The sequence below is a fragment of the Pseudophryne corroboree genome, chromosome 1 (genome assembly GCF_028390025.1).
Source record: "Pseudophryne corroboree isolate aPseCor3 chromosome 1, aPseCor3.hap2, whole genome shotgun sequence".
In the NCBI taxonomy this organism is placed as follows: Eukaryota; Metazoa; Chordata; class Amphibia; order Anura; family Myobatrachidae; genus Pseudophryne; species Pseudophryne corroboree.
The window spans coordinates 287,155,382-287,178,630 of record NC_086444.1 but is presented as its reverse complement, the minus strand read 5'-3'; the positions used below and the strand labels follow the sequence as shown (position 1 = coordinate 287,178,630).

At 46.8% G+C, this 23,249-nt stretch overlaps 1 protein-coding gene across 1 annotated transcript in view; it reads right to left on the bottom strand.

Annotated features, from left to right (window-relative positions):
- Positions 1–23,249, bottom strand: part of FBXO21 (F-box protein 21) — a 135,575-nt gene that overhangs the window by 95,601 nt on the left and 16,725 nt on the right. The window contains exons 3-5 of the mRNA XM_063964337.1: positions 5,662–5,759; positions 4,308–4,429; positions 1,834–1,980 (exon numbers count right to left, since the gene is read on the bottom strand). Of these exons, the coding sequence (XP_063820407.1) occupies positions 1,834–1,980; positions 4,308–4,429; positions 5,662–5,759 (367 nt within the window). The remainder of the gene's footprint in view (positions 1–1,833; positions 1,981–4,307; positions 4,430–5,661; positions 5,760–23,249) is intronic.

The window sequence follows — 23,249 nt, the reverse complement described above, 5'->3', positions numbered from 1 at the left end:
CCTGGCCCTTGGGTGGCTGGAGGGGGGAGACCCCTTTATTGAAGGGGTCCCCACTCCTCCAGGGTACCCCGGCCAGGGGTGACTAGTTGCGTATTTAATGCCACGGCCGCAGGGCGCTGTATAAAAGTGACCCCCGGCTGTGGCATTATCTACCCAGCTAGTGGAGCCCGATGCTGGTGTAAAAAATACGGGGGACCCCTACGCTTTTTGTCCCCCGTATTTTTTGCACCAGCACCAGGCGCAGAGCCCGGTGCTGGTTTTAAAAATACGGGGGATCCCATGTCAGTTTTTCCCCCGGATTTTTAGAACCAGGACCGTCTCGAAGAGCCCGAGGCTGGTTATGATTTGGAGGGGGGACCCCACGCATTTTTTTTTCTTCTGATTTTTACCATTCCATTTAAAATAAATAAATAAAAATAATAATAATAATAATAATAATAATAATAATAATATTTTTAAAAATATATAAATAATACTTGTGCCTCCAAAATAGACAAACCAAGTACCTAATCCCTTCTAATATAAATAGATATGCTATTACCAATAAAAAAAAAAACAACAAAAAAAACATGTTTTTAATTTTTATTTATTAGATTCCGCCAGCAAAGTGTGGCGGATTGAAAATGACGAATTTACTGTCTAAAAGCACTGTTGTCGAATTTACAATCTTCAATTGAATATACTTTTGTCGAATTGCCGCATTTGTACCATTGCAGAAATGTCGAATTTGACAAATGTCGAATTTCAAAAAGTCGAATTTTGAAAGTCAGTTTTTTTGACGAAAAGTACTGAATTGCATTGTCGAATTTTTTTGGGGGGGCGAAAATGTCCCGTTTTTCGACATTTTCGGGAATTCGACCGCAATTGCATATACCCCTATATCTACATCTTCTTGTTAGGAATAGAAATATAATGACACATATTCAAATACCAAAAAATTAAACTACTCCACTGATTACCCACAGCACCAAGGGAGCAATTATCAAGGAGTTTACACGATACTCATTTAATTTTATTACAGTAGTAAATGTACTCCTGACACACTTCGATATCATATATATCTCGGTTTTGAAATATTTTTCACCATAGGCGTAAATCTCAAATGGACATTGTCCACTAAGGAATATAATTAGTGTCAATAGAGGGTATTTTAACCCTAATATTTACATAATTTAAGTATCCTCTAGGTGTTTGTTTTTATACTAAAGTGTATATCGGTCCTTTTTCTTATGATTAACTTTAATAACCGTTAAGTTTTAACATATTTCATTTTCCCTTCCAATGTTTCCTGTACACCAGCTATTATACTTGGTTATTTTAACATTACTATAATTCCAGTAAAATCATCTATTACCTTTAAACTACTTTCAAGTACAACAGGATTGGGTGGTAGTACCGGGATAGGTACGCAGTCACAATACCAATTGCTGGCATCCCGATGGGCAGTGCTGCGACGGCATTGGTCGCAATGTGCATCTGCTTACTCAGGCTTGCTGTCGCAGAGCGGCCCGAGAGGCCAAGAAATCTGTTTCTGGCAACGCCAGCCGTAAGGCATGCTGGGATGTACAGTTCCAGGGTGCTCCAGCTGCTATGGAACTATACATCCAAGCATGCTCTGCCAATTTTAGCATGTCCTAATTTCAAAACTATGCAAAGGTATGCTGGGATGTGTAGTTCCATAGCAGATGGAGTGTCCCATGTTGCCTACCGCTGACATAGAATTACTAATTTCTATGTAGATTTAAAAAAATAAAAATCACAATCATTTAGAAAAATGCATAGTACTGTTGGCAGTTTATCAATGTACATTATTTGTAAGTTGCTTCTACATACCCGCCCGCAGGGACAAACTGGGATGCCTACTGTTCTTCACACTCAAGTGAGCTTTCACCTTCCCCAAGATATCATCTACCTGTGCTCGAATACTTTCAAGGCTCACACCTTCAAGAGGGTTACAGTACTGATCAATGAGAACAGCACCTAAAAATAGAATGATTATTTTAAAAACAATGCACTTTATAAACACACATCCTGTACTTCATTATTTCCAGGTTTCATGACAATCACATTGTACATTTTGGTGTGTGCTTGTGGCCTCTTTGTAAAACTGTGTTACTGGTACTTAATACAATATTAAGATGACCATCTGAGGTGTGTTGCTACATGCACCAGAACCGGTTATCCAGCAAGTTTAAAAAATGATAAAGAACAAAAGTAAATGACTGCTGCTTATTAAATTCATTTTGTCACATACGTGATAACTCAGTAGGGCAGATTCATTTCTCCGTGATGTGCTTGGCAAGCATTAGGAGATGCTCTGCTGCTCAAATACGTGCCTATTATGATAGTACTTTACAAGTTTTCCTAAGCACCTCTGTGGTGGGCGAGAAAAAACTTGCCAGGTTGACAGACGCATTATGCAAAAGTTGTATAGGCTCCAGTGTTTCATACTACTGTTACCATGAGGAGCTCTGGTAAAGGAGAGTAATTCTATAGGATTGGAAAACAGTGAATGCAGTTTCACTGCACAAAAGTGGAAGCAAGGAAGAGTCAAGCAACTAGCAGTCAGTGAGCCTTACATCAGTCATAGGGAAATTGATGGAAACACTCTTAAAAAGAAAGAGTTGTAGAATCTCTCAAATCCAGCAACTTACAAGATCCCAAGCCACATGGATTTAGTGTGGGGAGATCAAATCAAACAAATCTTACTGACTTTTTTGACTGGGTGACTAAACTAATAGATCAAGGTCAATGGGGAGTGCTTTAGAAAGGCTTTTGACACTGTCCCATATTGCAGGCTATTAAAGAAAACTTGGGATTGTATTCTAAAATGGTTGAATGGATAGGATTTTGGTTGCAGTATATAAAACAGAAGGCTACAGTAGTGTATTTACAGGAGGAGAAGATTACCAAGTTACCACTGAAGGACCCCAGAGATCTGCACTTGAACTAGTGCTTTATGATACCTTTATTGGTGACATTGCAAGTGGTATTGAAGGGAAAGTATTCCTTTTTGCAGGTGACGCAAAGGTATGCCACAGGGTAGACACACCAGGAGGGGTAAAAAAATAAAATAAAATAATTTTCTCTCTCTCTCTATATTATATATATATATATATATATATATATATATATATATATATATATATATATATATATATATATATATATATATATATATATATATATATATATATATAATGATTGGTGATCTAGGTAGACCACACGAATGGTCAAGAGCAGTTTTATGTCAAAAAATGCTAAATCATGTACTTGGCTCTCAAAAGCCCAAAGGCTAAATATAGTATTAATGGCACTGTATTGGAAACTACTGAGGAGGAAGGGATATTGGAGTCACTATTTCAAGTGATTTAAAGGCGAGTAAGCAATGAAACAAAGCAATGAGGAAAGCTAGTCAGATTCTTGGTTGCATAGGGAGAGGAATTTGCAGAAGAAAGAAAGAAGTGATAATGCCACTGTATAGGTCATTAGTATGGCCACTTCTAGAATGCGATGTTCTGTTCTAGAATACTGTGTTCAGTTCTGGTGGCCATATCTCGAGAAGTATATTATTACATTACAGATTGTATAAAGAAGAGAAACTAAAATGGTGCATAGCCTACAGCACAAAACTTACCTGGAAAGAATAATAAAAGATCTTAATAGTGTATAGTATGGAGCAAAGAAGGGAAAGGGGGGACATGACAGACACTTTCAAATATATCAAGGGTTATAACAAGTTACAGGAGGGAAACATTCTTCAAAGGAAGAGAAGTATTAGAACACGAGGACATGCTCAGAGACTGGGAGGTAGGTAGGTTCAGGGGAAAGGTGTGAAAACATTACTCCCAGAAAGGGAAGTGGAATAGCCTCCTGTCAGAGATGGCAGAGGCTAAGACACTAGATGGGCCAAGTGGTTTATCTGCCAACAAATTTTATGTTTCTATGTTAAGCAATGTAAAGGGGAAGTGTGATAAAAGACAGTTCCCTTTAGCTGTAGCATACTGAAGAGAACCCAGAAGCGCTAGAGAATTAGAAACTCAATTTCTATCAATCAATAAGATCACGGTCATCATAAAAGTACAAATATAATTAATAGTCACTCTTCTACGCATGTTTTCATCCACACTACTAAATGCAGAACCAATACTCTATAACTCAAGACAAGCCATCTTATCTCATACAAAAAACAAAACAGGCATATTACAAAAACAAAGCCCATTACAATGCTGATGAAAATATGAGACTAACGTTTGAGTCATGCACTGACATCATTTTCCCATATTAGAGGACTAATAAATACAAACCTTCTAAGAGGTCTTGCTGATCTAGAGGTCTCTGGAGAAATTCCTTCAATTTACATATGGTAGCCTCTTTCCGCATGAAATACAGGATTTTCTTTGCACAGTACTTCTGTGTCAAAAACTTCCTAAATAAATGAAAATCAGTTGTGCTTCAGAAAATTAATCTAAAACAAATCTACTCAACCCATTTCACATCCACCTATTCTTCCCCTAATAGAGTCTTTAATTTTCACTCTTACGCACCTCTCCCAATATTCAACTAATAGTTTTTAGCAACATAATGGAGAATACAAAGAACATGAAAGTACACAGCTTTTACTACAATACAGGAGCCCTCTAAATTTGGAGTATAAAAAACAAACAAACCACTGCTCACACTTGGGGGTAAATTTACTAAGATGGGAGTTCTATTTAAGATGGGATGTTGCCCATAGCAACCAGATTCTACTTCTCATTTATCTAGCACCTTCTAAAAGAGTAATACCTGGAAGCGGATTGGTTGCTATGGGCAAAATCCCATCTTAAATAGAACTCCCAACTTAGTAAATTTACCCCTAGGAGGTATACAAATAGGAGTGTTGTTGTACTTATGATGTATGGGTCAATACTGTAGCACTTCAATTACAATGACGAGGGCTACTTAAAGGACGGCATGGATATTCTGGCTATACCAAAAGGTTGCTTTGCCTAATTGTGTATGCCACCCTTTTTCAATTAATATTTATGGTAAACATCCCCCCCCTCCCATCCCTGCCATTGGAGACTGAACCATTTAATACAGATCTCTATGGATGGATGTCTTCTGTATCTCCTTTACTGCCTAATGTATGACCTGAGATTTGGTGGTGTAAAACAAAGTCTGATGCAAATTAACTTACAAGATATCCTATAAAGTATATACTGAACTGACCAGTGTGGTGTTATATGGTCAACACATATAGAATTTTATATGCACATTGTTTCTGATAGAGATATATATATATATATTTATTACAAGTACCCCTAACAAGTCTTAAAACATGTATATTTAAAAAAAAAAAAAAATCATACAAAGAAAGGTAAGTGTAAATATACCAAAGAAGTGTAAATTGTGTAAAGGATAAATAAAAAGGATTGTAGCGGATCTCATAGAACTGTTTGGAGAGCATACAGCAGCCTGTTACATTACAAATCAGGAAGTAAGTAAGAGATTGGATTGGCCAAATGGACATTAATTTACTGATGTCACAAATATTCCAAACATTTGCCAGAACATTATAATGTCTATCTGTTTGTATCACTGCTCTGTATAGTGCTGCAGAACTTTGAGCCACCTTATAAACAAGTGCTAATAATAATTATTATTGCAATATCTTACCCGCTTTTAATATTGAGGATGGACAATAACTCATCTTCAATGAAATGTGCGGGGTAGCCCAAAGTCTCAAGATCACAAACATTTTCACAAGGAACACGCTGCCAAGAAAAAAAAAAAAAAAAGTAAAGCAGAGAGGTATTTTTGCACACTTAGGGGCCTTTTGCTGCAGTCGCGTCTACATCTTATGGCAGATTTTCCCAACACTAAAACGTACACTTGCAGTGTCCCGAGATGGTGCATTTCCAGATCGGTGCATCTTTGGGTACACCATTGCTGCTCCATTGAAACTTGCATCAGCCCCATAACATCAGGGTACAGCCTCCTGTGGGAGCGGTTCAGGGTCTTTAGATGCAGCCACTTTCAGGAACATGCACGTGTCTGCTTATCCCGTTATCTCACTAACAATCACAGACCATGCAGCTGAATCTAGTCTACATTTCTGAGCGGCAACAAATGGGACGCATGCGCAGACTTACAACATAGGCCAACTGTGTGCAACATCGTCACTGAATTAGTAACAATTAAATCCACAAAATGTGAAAGTATCCTTCTAAAGAAACTAAAATGGAATTTTAGTACTTCTATTGAAAACACTGGGGTAGTGATGTGAGGAGCCTGGGCACTTTCAAATCTATTAGTTTCACTTTGGATCTTCCCCCTATATACTTAAACTATTTTAAGTAACAGCTCAAAAGATAAAAATAAGATTTTAAACCTACCGGTAAATCTTTTTCTCCTAGTCCGTAGCGGATGCTGGGGACTCCGTAAGGACCATGGGGTATAAACGGGCTCCGCAGGAGATATGGGCACTATAATAAGATTTTACTTACCGATAAATCTATTTCTCGTAGTCCGTAGTGGATGCTGGGGACTCCGTCAGGACCATGGGGATATAGCGGCTCCGCAGGAGACAGGGCACAATAATAAAAGCTTTAGGATCAGGTGGTGTGCACTGGCTCCTCCCCCTATGACCCTCCTCCAAGCCTCAGTTAGGATACTGTGCCCGGACGAGCGTGCATAATAAGGAAGGATATTGAATCCCGGGTAAGACTCATACCAGCCACACCAATCACACCGTACAACCTGTGATCTGAACCCAGTTAACAGTATGATAACAACGAAGGAGCCTCTGAAAAGATGGCTCACAACAAGAATAACCCGATTTTTGTAACAATAACTATGTACAAGTATTGCAGACAATCCGCACTTGGGATGGGCGCCCAGCATCCACTACGGACTACGAGAAATAGATTTATCGGTAAGTAAAATCTTATTTTCTCTGACGTCCTAGTGGATGCTGGGGACTCCGTCAGGACCATGGGGATTATACCAAAGCTCCCAAACGGGCGGGAGAGTGCGGATGACCCTGCAGCACCGAATGAGAGAACTCCATGTCCTCCTCAGCCAGGGTATCAAATTTGTAGAATTTAGCAAACGTGTTTTCCCCTGACCAAGTAACTGCTCGGCAAAGTTGTAAAGCCGAGACCCCTCGGGCAGTCGCCCAAGATGAGCCCCCTTCCTTTTGGAATGGGCTTTTACCGATTTTGGCTGTGGCAGGCCTGCCACAGAATGTGTAAACTGAATTGTATTACAAATCCAGCGAGCAATCGTCTGCTTAGAAGCAGGAGCACCCATCTTGTTGGGTGCATACAGGCTAAACAGCGAGTCAGATTTTCTGACTCCAGCCTTCCTGGAAACATATTTTTCAGGGCCCTGACAACGTCAAGTAACTTGGAGTCCTCCAAGTCCCTGGTACCCGCAGGTACCACAATAGGTTGGTTCATGTGAAAAACAGAAAACACCTTAAGGAGAAATTGAGGACGAGTCCTCAATTCTGCCCTGTCAGAATGAAAAATTAAGTAAGGGCTTTATATATGATAAAGCCGCCAATTCTGACACACGCCTGGCTGAAGCCAGGGCTAATAGCATCGTCACCTTCCATGTGAGATATTTTAAGTCCACAGTGGTGAGTGGTTCAAACCAATGTGACTTTAGGAAACTCAAAACAACATTGAGATCCCAAGGTGCCACTGGGGCACAAAAGGAGGCTGTATATGCAGTACCCCTCTTACAAACATCTGAACGTCAGGCACTAAAGCCAGTTCTTTCTGGAAGAAATTCGACAGGGCCGAAATTTGAACCTTAATGGACCCTAATTTTAGGCCCATAGACAGTCCTGTTTTCAGGAAATGTAGGAAACGACCCAGTTGGAATTCCTCTGTAGGGGCCTTCTTGGCCTCACACCACGCAACATATCTTCGCCAAATGCGGTGAAAATGTTTTGCGGTTACATCCTTCCTGTCTTCGACCAGGGTAGGGATGACTTCATCTGGAATGCCCTTTCAGGATCCGGCGTTCAACCGCCATGCCGTCAAACGCGGCCGCGGTAAGTCTTGGAACAGACAAGGCCCCTGCTGGAGCAGGTCCTTTCTTAAAGGTAGAGGCCACGGGTCTTCCGTGAACATCTCTTGAAGTTTCGGGTACCAAGTCCTTCTTGGCCAATCCGGAACCACGAGTATCATTCTTACTCATCTCCCTCTTATGATTCTCAGTACTTTTTGTATGAGAGGCATAGGAGGGAACACATACTCTGACTGGTACATCCACAGTGTTACCAGAGCGTCCACCGCTATTGCCTGAGGGTCCCTTGACCTGGCGCAATATCTAGTTTTTTGTTCAGGCGGGACGCCATCATGTCCACCTTTGGTTTTTCACAACGGTTTACAATCATGTGGAAGACTTCCCGATGAAGTCCCCACTCTCCCGGGTGGAGGTCATGCCTGCTGAGGAAGTCTGCTTCCCAGTTTTCCACTCCCGGAATGAACACTGCTGAGAGTGTTATCACATGATTTTTCGCCCAGCGAAGAATCCTTGCAGTTTCTGCCATTTCCCTCCTGCTTCTTGTGCCGCCCTGTCTGTTTACGTGGGCGACTGCCGTGATGTTGTCCCACTGGATCAATACCGGCTGACCTTGAAGTAGAGGTCTTGCTAAGCTTAGAGCATTGTAAATTGCCCTTAGCTCCAGTATATTTATGTGGAGAGAAGTCTCCAGACTCGATCACACTCTCTGGAAATTTTTTCCTTGTGTGACTGCTCCCCAGCCACTCAGGCTGGCATCCGTGGTCACCAGGACCCAGTCCTGAATGCCGAATCTGCGGCCCTTTCATAGATGAGCACTCTGCAGCCACCGCAGAAGAAACACCCTTGTCCTTGGAGACAGGGTTATCCGCTGATGCATCTGAAGATGCGATCCGGACCATTTTTCCAGCAGATCCCACGTAAAGGTTCTTGCGTGAAATCTACCGAATGGGATCGCTTTGTAAGAAACCACCATTTTTCACAGGATCCTTGTGCAATGATGCACTGATACTTTTCCTGGTTTTAGGAGGTTCCTGACTAGCTCGGATAACTCCCTGGCTTTCTTCTCCGGGAGAAAACATCCTTTTCTGGACTGTGTCCAGAATCATCCCTAGGAACAGTAGACGTGTCGTCGGAAAAAACTGCGATTTTGGAATATTTAGAATCCACTCGTGCTGTCGTAGAACTACTTAAGATAGTGCTACTCCGACCTCCAACTGTTCTCTGGACCTTGCCCTTATCAGGAAAGCGTCCATATTTCTTTTAAGAAGAATCATCATTTCGGCCATTACCTTGGTAAAGACCCGGGGTGCCGTGGACAATCCAAACGGCAGCGTCTGAACTGATAGTGACAGTTCTGTACCACGAACCTGAGGTACCCTTGGTGAGAAGGGCAAATTTGGACATGTAGGTAAGCGTCCCTGATATCCAGTGACACCATATCGTCCCCTTCTTCCTGGTTCGCTATCACTGCTCTGAGTGACTCCATCTTGATTTGAACGCTTGTATGTAAGTGTTCAAATATTTCAGATCTCACCTAGCCGTCTGGCTTCAGTACCACAATATAGTGTGGAATAATACCCCTTCCCTTGTTGTAGAAGGGGTACTTTGATTATCACCTGCTGGGAATACAGCCTGTGAATTGTTCCCAATACTGCCTCCCTGTCGGAGGGAGACGTTGGTAAAACAGACTTCAGGAACTTGTGAGGGGGAGACGTCTCGAATTTCCAATGTACACCTGGGATACTACGTGTAGGATCCAGGAGTCCACTTGTGAGTGAGCCCACTGCGTGCTGAAACTCTTGAGATGACCCCCTACCGCACCTGAGTCCGCTTGTACGGCCTCAGCGTCATGCTGCGGACTTGGCAGAAGCTGTGGAGGGCTTCTGTTCCTGGGAATGGGCTGCCTGCTGCACTCTTCTTCCCTTTCCTCTACCCCTGGGCAGATATGACTGGCCCTTTTGCCCGCCTGCCCTTATGGGGACGAAAGGACTGAGACTGAAAAGACTGTGTCCTTTTCTGCTGAGATGTGACTTGGGGTAACAAAAGGTGGATTTTTCAGCTGTTGCCATGGCCACCAGGTCCGATGGACCGCCCCTTTATACGGCAATACTTCCATGTGCCGTCTGGAATCTGCATCACCTGACCACTGTCGTCTGGCAGATATGGACATCACATTTACTCTTGATGCCAGAATGCAAATATCCCTCTGCGCATCTCGCATATATAGAAATGCATCCTTAAAATGCTCTATAGTCAATAAAATCTTGTCCCTGTCAAGGGTATCAATATTTTCAGACAGGAAATCCGACCAAGCCCCCTCAGCGCTGCACATCCAGGCTGAGGCGATTGCTGGTCGTAGTATAACACCAGTATATGTGTATATACTTTTAGGATATTTTTCAGCTTCCTATCAGCTGGCTCCTTGAGGGCTGCCGTATCTGGAGACGGTAACGCCACTTGTTTTTATAAGCGTGTGAGCGCCTTATTCACCCTAAGGTGTGTTTCCCAACTCGCCCTAACTTCTGGCGGGAAAGGGTATACCGCCAATAATTTTCTATCGGAGGAAACCCACGTATCATCACACACTTCATTTAATTTATCTGATTCAGGAAAAACTACAAGTAGTTTATTCACACCCTACATAATACCCTTATTTGTGGTACTTGTAGTATCAGAAATATGTAACACCTCCTTCATTGCCCTTAACATGAAACGTGTGGCCCTAAAGGAAAATACGTTTGTTTCTTCACCGTCGACACTGGAGTCAGTGTCCGTGTCTGTGTCGACCAACTGAGGTAAATGGGCGTTTTTACAAGCCCCTGACGGTGTCTGAGACGCCTGGACAGGTACTAATTTGTTTGCCGGCCGTCTCATGTCGTCAACCGACCTTGCAGCGTGTTGACATTATCACGTAATTCCTAAATAAGCCATCCATTCCAGTGTCGACTCCCTAGAGAGTGACATCACCAATACAGGCAATTTGCTCCGCCTCCTCACCAACATCGTCCTCCTACATGTCGACACACACGTACCGACACACAGCACACACACAGGGAATGCTCTGACAGAGGACAGGACCCCACTAGCCCTTTGGGGAGACAGAGGGAGAGTTTGCCAGCACACACCAAAAACGCTATAATTATACAGGGACAACCCCTTATACAAGTGTTTTCCCTTATAGCATTTTTATATATGTAATCATATCGCCAAATAAGTGCCCCCCCTCTCTGTTTTAACCCTGTTTCTGTAGTGCAGTGCAGGGGAGAGCCTGGGAGCCTTCCTCACAGCAGAGCTGAGCAGGAAAATGGCGCCGTGTGCTGAGGAGAATAGGCCCCGCCCCCTAAAACGGCGGGCTCTTCTCCCGGAGTTTGTGAGATCTGGCAGGGGTTAAATACATCCATATAGCCTCAAGGGCTATATGTGATGTATTTTAGCCATAAAAAGGTATTATACATTGCTGCCCAGGGCGCCCCCCCCAGCGCCCTGCACCCTCAGTGACAGATGGTGACTGTTGGTGAAGTGTGCTGACAACAATGGCGCACAGCTGCAGTGCTGTGCGCTACCTTATGAAGACTGAAAGTCTTCTGCCGCCTGTTTCTGGACCTCTTCAACTTCGGCATCTGTAAGGGGGGTCGGCGGCACGGCTCCGGGACGAACCCCAGGGTGAGACCTGTGTTCCGACTCCCTCTGGAGCTAATGGTGTCCAGTAGCCTAAGAAGCAAATCCATCCTGCACGCAGGTGAGTTTTCTTCTCTCCCCCAAGTCCCTCGTAGCAGTGAGCCTGTTGCCAGCAGGACTCACTGAAAATAAAAAACCTAACTTAAACTTTTATTCTAAGCAGCTCAGGAGAGCCACCTAGATTGCACCCTTCTCGTCGGGCACAAAAATCTAACTGAGGCTTGGAGGAGGGTCATAGGGGGAGGAGCCAGTGCACACCACCTGATCCTAAAGCTTTTATTATTGTGCCCTGTCTCCTGCGGAGCCGCTATATCCCCATGGTCCTGACGGAGTCCCCAGCATCCACTAGGACGTCAGAGAAAAAGAACTTTAGAATGGGTGTGCACTGGCTCCTCCCTCTATGCCCCTCCTCCAGACCTCAGTTAGAGAAACTGTGCCCAGGGGAGATGGACAACACGAGGAAAGGATTTTGTTAATCTAAGGGCAAGGTTCATACCAGCTAGGGAGGCCAATCCCGGGATCGGAATCGGCGGGATCCCGGGATTTGGGCCCAAAAATGGCGGGATTTGAATTCCGGGATTGGTGCATCCAATCCCGGGATTCACGGGATTAAACTGCGCATGCGCGGCGGCGGGAGGGTGGTTGTGTAAGTAATAGTACTTACTAATATTAGGCGGGCGGCTGCCATGAACAAGTTGAACGCGGCGGCATTTCAAATGTAGCGCCGGCTGCCAGCCAATCAGAGCTGGCGGACCGGCAGCCAATCAAGAGCGACTGCTGCGGCCGCTTCCCTGGTTGGCTGCCGGTCCGCCAGCTCTGGTTGGCTGGCGACCGGCGCTTTATTTGAAATGCCGCCGCGTTCAGTGTGTTAATGGTTGCCGCCCGTCTAATAGTAAGTACTATTACTTACACCCACCCTCTCTCCCTCCGTGCAGTCAGTGCTCCCTATACAGCCTTCCTCCCTCCCGCGCCGCTACCAACCCTCCCTGCAGCGACCTACACCCTCCCTCCCGAGTCCTGCACCGCTACCTACACTCTTCCTTCCTCCCGCACCGCTACCTACACCCTCCCTACCTCCCGCACCGCTACCTACATCCTCCCTACCTCCCGCACCGCTACCTACACCCTCCCTACCTCCCGCACCGCTACCTACACCCTCCCTACCTCCCGCACCGCTACCTATACCCTCCCTACCTCCCGCACCGCTACCTACACCCTCCCTACCGCCCGCACCGCTACCTACACCCTCCCTACCTCCCGCACCGCTACCTACACCCTCCCTACCTCCCGCACCGCTACCTACACCCTCCCTACCTCCCGCACCGCTACCTACACCCTCCCTCCAGCGCTGCTCCCTACAACTTTCTCTGATCCCTACTGCAATCCCGGGATCCCCGGGATTGACCGTTTTTTCAATTCTGAATCCCGTGATTGAAAAAAACTGCCCGGGATTGGCCTCCCTAATACCAGCCCACACAATCCACACTGTATAACCTGGAATATACGCAACCAGTTAACAGTATGAACAAAAAAATAAAGATTTTACTCACCGGTAAATCTATTTCTCGTAGTCCGTAGTGGATGCTGGGACTCCGTAAGGACCATGGGGAATAGCGGCTCCGCAGGAGACTGGGCACAACTAAAAGAAAGCTTTAGGTCTACCTGGTGTGCACTGGCTCCTCCCTCTATGACCCTCCTCCAGACCTCAGTTAGGATACTGTGCCCAGAAGAGCTGACACAATAAGGAAGGATTTTGAATCCCGGGTAAGACTCATACCAGCCACACCAATCACACCGTTTAACTCGTGATACTATACCCAGTTAACAGTATGAACAACAACTGAGCCTCACAACAGATGGCTCAACAATAACCCTTTAGTTAAACAATAACTATATACAAGTATTGCAGACAATCCGCACTTGGGATGGGCGCCCAGCATCCACTACGGACTACGAGAAATAGATTTACCGGTGAGTAAAAATAAGAATTTACTCACCGGTAATTCTATTTCTCGTAGTCCGTAGTGGATGCTGGGAACTCCGTAAGGACCATGGGGAATAGCGGGCTCCGAAGGAGGCTGGGCACTCCAGAAAGATTTATGACTACCTGGTGTGCACTGGCTCCTCCCACTATGACCCTCCTCCAAGCCTCAGTTAGGACACCGTGCCCGGACGAGCAGACATAATAAGGAAGGATTTAGAATCCCGGGTAAGACTCTTACCAGCCACACCAATCACACCGTACAACTCGTGATACTATATCCAGTTTGACAGTATGAAAACAACTGAGCCTCTCAACAGATGGCTCAACAATAACCCTTTAGTTAACAATAACTATATACAAGTATTGCAGACAATCCGCACTTGGGATGGGCGCCCAGCATCCACTACGGACTACGAGAAATAGAATTACCGGTGAGTAAATTCTTATTTTCTCTAACGTCCTAGTGGATGCTGGGAACTCCGTAAGGACCATAGGGATTATACCAAAGCTCCCAAACGGGCGGGAGAGTGCGGATGACTCTGTAGCACCGAATGAGAGAACTCCAGGTCCTCCTCAGCCAGGGTATCAAATTTGTAGAATTTTGCAAACGTATTTGCCCCTGACCAAGTAGCTGCTCGGCAAAGTTGTAAAGCCGAGACCCCTCGGGCAGCCGCCCAAGATGAGCCCACCTTCCTTGTGGAATGGGCCTTTACAGATTTTGGCTGTGGTATGCCTGCCACAGAATGTGCAAGCTGAATTGTACTACAAATCCAGCGAGCAATAGACTGCTTAGAAGTAGGAGCACCCAGTTTGTTGGGTGCATACAGGATAAACAGCGAGTCAGATTTTCTGACTCCAGCCGTCCTGGAAACATATTTTCAGGGCCCTGACAACGTCTAGCAACTTGGAGTCCTCCAATTCACTAGTAGCCGCCGGCACCACAATAGGCTGGTTCAGGTGAAACGCTGACACCACCTTAGGGAGAAATTGGGGACGAGTCCTCAACTCTGCCCTATCCATATGGAAAATCAGATAAGGGCTTTTACATGATAAAGCCGCCAATTCTGACACTCGCCTGGCTGAAGCCAAGGCTAATAACATGACCACTTTCCACGTGAGATATTTCAGATCCACGGTTTTAAGTGGCTCAAACCAATGTGATTTTAAGAAACTCAACATCACGTTGAGATCCCAAGGTGCCACTGGAGGCACAAACGGGGGCTGAATATGCAGCACTCCTTTTACAAAAGTCTGAACTTCAGGTACTGAAGCTAGTTCTTTTTGAAAGAAAATCGACAGAGCCGAGATCTGTACTTTAATGGAGCCTAGTTTTAGGCCCATATCCACTCCTGCTTGCAGGAAATGCAGAAATCGACCTAGTTGAAATTCCTCTGTTGGGGCCTTATTGGCCTCGCACCATGCAACATATTTTCGCCATATGCGGTGATAATGCGTTGCCGTAACATCTTTCCTGGCCTTAATAAGCGTAGGAATGACTTCTTCCGGAATACCCTTTTCCTTTAGGATCCGGTGTTCAACCGCCATGCCGTCAAACGCAGCCGCGGTAAGTCTTGGAACAGACAGGGCCCCTGCTGTATCAGGTCCTGTCTGAGCGGTAGAGGCCACGGGTCCTCTGAAAGCATCTCTTGAAGTTCCGGGTACCACGCTCGTCTTGGCCAATCCGGAACCACGAGAACCGTGTTTACTCCTTGCTTTCTTATTATTCTCAATACCTTTGGAATGAGAGGCAGAGGAGGGAACACATAAACCGACTGGTACACCCACGGTGTCACTAGAGCGTCCACAGCTATCGCCTGAGGGTCCCTTGACCTGGCGCAATATCTTTTTAACTTTTCGTTGAGACGGGACGCCATCATGTCCACCTGTGGTTTTTCCCAACGGTTTACCAGCATCTGGAAGACTTCTGGGTGAAGTCCCCACTCTCCCGGGTGGAGGTCGTGTCTGCTGAGGAAGTCTGCTTCCCAGTTGTCCACTCCCGGAATGAACACTGCTGACAGTGCTAGTACATGATTCTCCGCCCATCGGAGAATTCTTGTGGCTTCTGCCATCGCCATCCTGCTTCTTGTGCCGCCCTGTCGATTTACATGGGCGACTGCCGTGATGTTGTCTGACTGGATCAGCACCGGCTGGTGTAGGAGCAGGGATTTTGCTTGACTTAGGACATTGTAGATGGCCCTTAGTTCCAGAATATTTATGTGAAGGGAAGTCTCCTGACTCGACCATAGTCCTTGGAAGTTTCTTCCCTGTGTGACTGCCCCCCAGCCTCGAAGGCTGGCATCCGTGGTCACCAGGACCCAGTCCTGTATGCCGAACCTGCGGCCCTCTAGAAGATGGGCACTCTGCAGCCACCACAGTAGAGACACCCTGGTTCTTGGAGACAGGGTTATTAAGCGATGCATCTGAAGATGCGATCCGGACCACTGGTCCAACAGGTCCCACTGAAAGATTCTGGCATGGAACCTGCCGAAGGGAATTGCTTCGTAAGAAGCCACCATCTTTCCCAGGACCCGTGTGCAGTGATGCACTGATACCTGTTTTGGTTTCAGGAGGTCTCTGACTAGAGATGACAACTCCCTGGCTTTCTCCTCCGGGAGAAACACTTTTCTCTGGACTGTATCCAGAATCATACCCAGGAACAGTAGCCGTGTCGTCGGAACCAGCTGTGACTTTGGGATATTCAGAATCCAGCCGTGCTGGTGCAGCACTTCCTGAGATAGTGCTACTCCCACCAACAACTGTTCCTTGGACCTCGCTTTTATTAGGAGATCGTCCAAGTACGGGATAATTAAAACTCCCTTTCTTCGAAGGAGTATCATCATTTCCGCCATAACCTTGGTAAATACCCTCGGTGCCGTGGACAGTCCAAACGGCAGCGTCTGAAATTGGTAATGGCAATCCTGTACCACAAATCTGAGGTACTCCTGGTGAGGATGGTAAATGGGGACATGCAAGTAAGCAACCTTGATGTCCAGGGATACCATGTAATCCCCCTCGTCCAGGCTTGCAATAACCGCCCTGAGCGATTCCATCTTGAACTTGAATTTCTTTATGTATGTGTTCAAGGATTTCAAATTTAGAATGGGTCTCACCGAACCGTCCGGTTTCGGTACCACAAATAGTGTGGAATAATAACCCCGGCCTTGTTGAAGTAGGGGTACCTTGATTATCACCTGCTGGGAATACAGCTTGTGAATTGCCGCTAGCACCGCCTCCCTGTCTGAGGGAGCAATCGGCAAGGCAGATTTTAGGAACCGGTGGGGTGGGGACGCCTCGAATTCCAGCTTGTACCCCTGAGATACTATTTGCAGGATCCAGGGATCCACCTGTGAGCGAACCCACTGATCGCTGAAATTTTTGAGGCGACCCCCCACCGTACCTGGCTCCGCCTGTGGAGCCCCACCGTCATGCGGCAGACTTGGAAGAAGAAGCGGGGGAGGACTTTTGCTCCTGGGAACCTGCAGTTTGTTGCAGCCTTTTTCCCCTACCTCTGCCTCTGGACAGAAAAGACCCGCCTTTTCCACGCCTGCTTTTCTGGGTCCGAAAGGACTGAACCTGATAAAACGGCGCCTTCTTAGGCTGTGAGGGGACATGGGGTAAAAATGCTGACTTCCCAGACGTTGCTGTGGAAACTAGGTCCGAGAGACCATCCCCAAATAATTCCTCACCCTTATATGGTAACACTTCCATGTGCTTTTTTGAATCCGCATCTCCTGTCCACAGGCGAGTCCATAAGCCTCTCCTAGCAGAAATGGACAATGCACTTACTTTAGATGCCAGCCGGCAGATTTCCCTCTGTGCATCTCTCATATATAAGACTGAGTCTTTTATATGGTCTATGGTTAACAGGATCGTGTCTCTGTCTAATGTGTCAATATTTTCTGACAGTTTATCTGACCACGCAGCGGCAGCACTGCACATCCAAGCTGACGCAATAGCTGGCCTAAGTATAATGCCTGTGTGTGTATATACAGACTTCAGGATCGCCTCCTGCTTTCTATCAGCAGGTTCCTTGAGGGCGGCCGTATCCGGAGACGGTAGTGCCACCTTTTTAGACAAACGTGTGAGCGCTTTATCCACTCTAGGGGGTGTTTCCCAACGTGACCTATCCTCTGGCGGGAAAGGGAACGCCATTAGTACCTTCTTAGGAATCACCAATTTTTTTATCAGGGAAAACCCACGCTTCTTCACACACTTCATTTAATTCATCTGATGGGGGAAAAACTACGGGTAGTTTTTTCTCTCCAAACATAATACCCTTTTTAGTGGTACCTGTAGTTATATCAGAAATGTTTAACACCTCTTTCATTGCCTCAATCATGCAGTGAATGGCATTAGTGGCATCATATTTGACTCATCGTCGTCGACACTGGTGTCAGTATCAGTGTTGACATCTGGGTCTGCTTGAGGTAGCGGGCGTTTTAGAGCCCCTGACGACCCATGCGACGCCTGGGCAGGCACGAGCTGAGAAGTCGGCTGTCCCACATTTGGCATGTCGTCGATTTTTTTATATAAGGAGTCTATACGTGCACTCATTACTTTCCATAAGCCCATCCACTCAGGTGTCTGTCCCGCAGGGGGTGACATCCCTTCTAAAGGCATCTGCTCCACATCATTATCCTCATCAAACATGTCGACACAGCCGTACCGACACACCGCACACACACAAGGAATGCTCCGAATGAGGACAGGACCCACAAAAGCCCTTTGGGGGGACAGAGTGAGAGTATGCCAGCACACACCAGAGCGCTATATAATGCAGGGACTAACTGAGTTATGTCCCAAATAGCTGCTTTTTATAATATATATATATATATATATATATATATATATATATATATATATATATATATTGCGCCCAAGTTTAGTGCCCCCCCCCCCTCTCTGTTTTTACCCTGTTCTGTAGTGTAGACTGCAGGGGAGAGCCAGGGAGCTTCCTTCCAGCGGATCTGTGAAGGAGAAATGGCGCCAGTGTGTCTGAGGGAGATAGCTCCGCCCCTTTTCCGCGGCCTATTCTCCCGCTTTTTTCTGGATTCTGGCAGGGGTATTTTCCACATATATAGCCTCTGGGGCTATATATTGTGGTATTTTTGCCAGCCAAGGTGTTTTTATTGCAGCTCAGGGCGCCCCCCCCCAGCGCCCTGCACCCTCAGTGACCGGAGTGTGAAGTGTGCATGAGGAGCAATGGCGCACAGCTGCAGTGCTGTGCGCTACCTTGGTGAAGACTGATGTCTTCTGCCGCCGTTTTTCCGGACCTCTTCTTGCTTCTGGCTCTGTAAGGGGGACGGCGGCGCGGCTCCGGGACCGAACACCAAGGACTGGGCCTGCGGTCGATCCCTCTGGAGCTAATGGTGTCCAGTAGCCTAAGAAGCCCAATCCGGCTGCAAGCAGGCGAGTTCGCTTCTTCTCCCCTTAGTCCCTCGCTGCAGTGAGCCTGTTGCCAGCAGGTCTCACTGAAAATAAAAAACCTAAAACTATACTTTCTTTCTAAGGGCTCAGGAGAGCCCCTAGTGTGCATCCAACCTCGGCCGGGCACGAAATCTAACTGAGGCTTGGAGGAGGGTCATAGTGGGAGGAGCCAGTGCACACCAGGTAGTCATAAATCTTTCTGGAGTGCCCAGCCTCCTTCGGAGCCCGCTATTCCCCATGGTCCTTACGGAGTTCCCAGCATCCACTAGGACGTTAGAGAAATCTTATTTTCGCCGACGTCCTAAGTGGATGCTGGGACTCCGTAAGGACCATGGGGATTATACCAAAGCTCCCAAACGGGCGGGAGAGTGCGGATGACTCTGCAGCACCGAATGGGCAAACTCTAGGTCCTCCTCAGCCAGGGTATCAAACTTGTAGAATTTAGCAAATGTGTTTGGCCCCCGACCAAGTAGCTGCTCGGCAAAGTTGTAGAGCCGAGACCCCTCGGGCAGCCGCCCAAGAAGAGCCCACCTTCCTCGTGGAATGGGCTTTCACTGATTTAAGATGCGGCAGTCCAGCCGCAGAATGTGCAAGCTGAATCGTACTACAGATCCAGCGAGCAATAGTCTGCTTTGAAGCAGGAGCACCCAGTTTGTTGGGTGCATACAGGATAAACAACGAGTCAGTTTTCCTGACACTAGCTGTCCTGGAAACATAAATTCTCAGGGCCCTGACTACGTCCAACAACTTGGAAGCCTCCAAGTCTTTAGTAGCCGCAGGCACCACGATAGGTTGGTTCAAATGAAAGGCTGATACCACCTTAGGGAGAAACTGGGGACGAGTCCACAATTCTGCCCTATCCATATGGAAAATCAGATAAGGGCTTTTACATGACAAAGCCGCCAATTCTGACACACGCCTGGCCGAAGCCAAGGCCAACAGCATGACCACTTTCCACGTGAGATATTTTAATTCCACGATTTTAAGTGGCTCAAACCAATGTGACTTTAGGAAATCCAACACCACGTTGAGATCCCAAGGTGCCACTGGAGGCACAAAAGGGGGCTGAATATGCAGCACTCCCTTAACAAAAGTCTGAATTTCAGGTAGTGAAGCCAGTTCTCTCTGGAAGAAAATCGATAGAGCCGAAATCTGGACCTTAATGGAACCCAATTTTAGGCCCATAGTCACCCCTGACTGTAGGAAGTGCAGAAAACGGCCCAGCTGAAATTCCTCCGTTGGGGCCTTCCTGGCCTCACACCACGCAACATATTTTCGCCAAATGCGGTGATAATGGTTTGCGGTCACTTCTTTCCTAGCTTTAATCAGCGTAGGAATGACTTCCTCCGGAATGCCCTTTTCCTTCAGGATCCGGTGTTCAACAGCCATGCCGTCAAACGCAGCCGCGGTAAGTCTTGGAACAGACAGGGCCCCTGCTGCAGCAGGTCCTGTCTGAGCGGCAGAGGCCATGGGTCCTCTGAGATCATTTCTTGAAGTTCCGGGTACCAAGCTCTTCTTAGCCAATCCGGAACAATGAGTATAGTTCTTACTCCTCTTCTCCTTATTATCCTCAGTACCTTGGGTATGAGAGGAAGAGGAGGGAACACATAAACCGACCGGTACACCCACGGTGTCACTAGAGCGTCCACAGCTATCGCCTGAGGGTCTCTTGACCTGGCGCAATATCTTTCTAGCTTTTTGTTTAGGCGGGACGCCATCATGTCCACCTGTGGCCTTTCCCAACGGTTTACAATCAGTTAAAAGACTTCTGGATGAAGTCCCCACTCTCCCGGGTGGAGGTCGTGCCTGCTGAGGAAGTCTGCTTCCTAGTTGTCCACTCCCTGAATGAACACTGCTGACAGTGCCAACACGTGATTTTCCGCCCATCGGAGAATCCTTGTGGCTTCTGCCATCGCCGTCCTGCTTCTTGTGCCGCCCTGTCGGTTTACATGGGCGACTGCCGTGATGTTGTCTGAATGGATCAGTACCGGCTGGTTTTGAAGCAGGGGTTTTGCCTGACTTAGGGCATTGTAAATGGCCCTCAGTTCCAGAATATTTATGTGTAGGGAAGTCTCCTGACTTGACCATAGTCCTTGGAAGTTTCTTCCCTGTGCGACTGCCCCCCAGCCTCGAAGGCTGGCATCCGTGGTCACCAGGACCCAGTCCTGTATGCCGAATCTGCGGCCCTCTTGAAGATGAGCACTTTGCAGCCACCACAGCAGAGACACCCTGGTCCTTGGAGACAGGGTTATCAGCCGATGCATCTGAAGATGCGAACCGGACCACTTGTCCAACAGGTCCCACTGAAAAGTTCTCGCATGGAACCTGCCGAATGGAATTGCTTCGTAGGAAGCTACCATTTTTCCCAGGACTCACGTGCAGTGATGCACCGACACCTGTTTTGGTTTTAGGAGGCCTCTGACTAGAGATGACAGCTCCTTGGCCTTCTCCTCCGGGAGAAACACTTTTTTCTGTTCTGTGTCCAGAACCATCCCCAGGAACAGTAGACGTGTCGTAGGGACCAGCTGTGACTTTGGAATATTTAGAATCCAACCGTGCTGTTGTAGCACCTCCCGAGATAGTGCTACCCCGACCAACAACTGCTCCCTGGACCTCGCCTTTATCAGGAGATCGTCCAAGTACAGGAAATTTAAAACTCCCTTTTTTCGAAGGAGTATCATCATTTCGGCCATTACCTTGGTAAATACCCTCGGTGCCGTGGACAGACCAAACGGCAACGTCTGGAATTGGTAATGACAATCCTGTACCACAAATCTGAGGTACTCCTGGTGAGGATGGTAAATGGGGACATGCAGGTAAGCATCCTTGATGTCCAGTGATACCATGTAATCTCCCTCGTTCAGGCTTGCAATAACCGCCCTGAGCGATTCCATCTTGAACTTGAATTTTTTTATATTTGTGTTCAAGGATTTCAAATTTAAAATGGGCCTCACCGAACCGTCCGGTTTCGGTACCACAAACATTGTGGAATAGTAACCCCGTCCTTGTTGGAGGGGCACCTTGACTATCACCTGCTGGGAATACAGCTTGTGTATTGCCTCCAACACTGCCTCCCTGCCTGAGGGAGTTGTAGGCAAGGCAGATTTGAGATAACGGCGGGGGGGGGGGAAAGACGTCTCGAGTTCCAGCTTGTACCCCTGAGATACTACTTGAAGGATCCAGGGATCCACCCGTGAGCGAGCCCACTGATTGCTGAAGTTTGAGACGGGCCCCCACCGTACCTGGCTCCGCCTGTGGAGCCCCAGCGTCATGCGGCGGACTTGGAGGAAGCGGGGGAGGACTTTTGCTCCTGGGAACTGGCTGTATGCTGCAGCTTTTTCCCTCTACCTCTGCCTCTGGGCAGAAAGGACGCGCCTTTAACCCGCTTGCCCTTATGGGGCCGAAAGGACTGTACCTGATAATACGGTGCTTTCTTTGGCTGTGAGGGAACATGGGGTAAAGATGCTGACTTCCCAGCTGATGCTGTGGAAACGAGGTCCGAGAGACCATCCCCGAACAACTCCTCACCCTTATAAGGCAAAACTTCCATGTGCCTTTTAGAATCTGCATCACCTGTCCACTGCCGAGTCCATAACCCTCTCCTGGCAGAAATGGACATTGCACTTATTTTAGATGCCAGCCGGCAAATATCCCTCTGTGCATCTCTCATGTATAAGACTGCGTCTTTAATATGCTCTACGGTTAGCAATATAGTGTCCCTGTCTAGGGTATCAATATTTTCCGACAGGGAATCTGACCACGCAGCTGCAGCACTGCACATCCATGCTGAAGCAATAGCTGGTCTCAGTATAATACCTGTGTGTGTATATACAGACTTCAGGATAGCCTCCTGCTTCCTATCAGCAGGCTCCTTTAGGGCGGCCGTATCCGGAGACAGTAGTGCCACCTTCTTTGACAAGCGTGTGAGCGCTTTATCCACCCTAGGAGATGTTTCCCAACGTGACCTATCCTCTGGCGGGAAAAGGTACGTCATTAGTAACCTTTTAGAAATTACCAGTTTCTTATCGGGGGAAGCCCACGCTTCTTCACACACTTCATTTAATTCCTCAGATGGGGGAAAAACTACTGGTAGTTTTTTCTCTCCAAACATAATACCCTTTTTTGTGGTTCCTGGGGT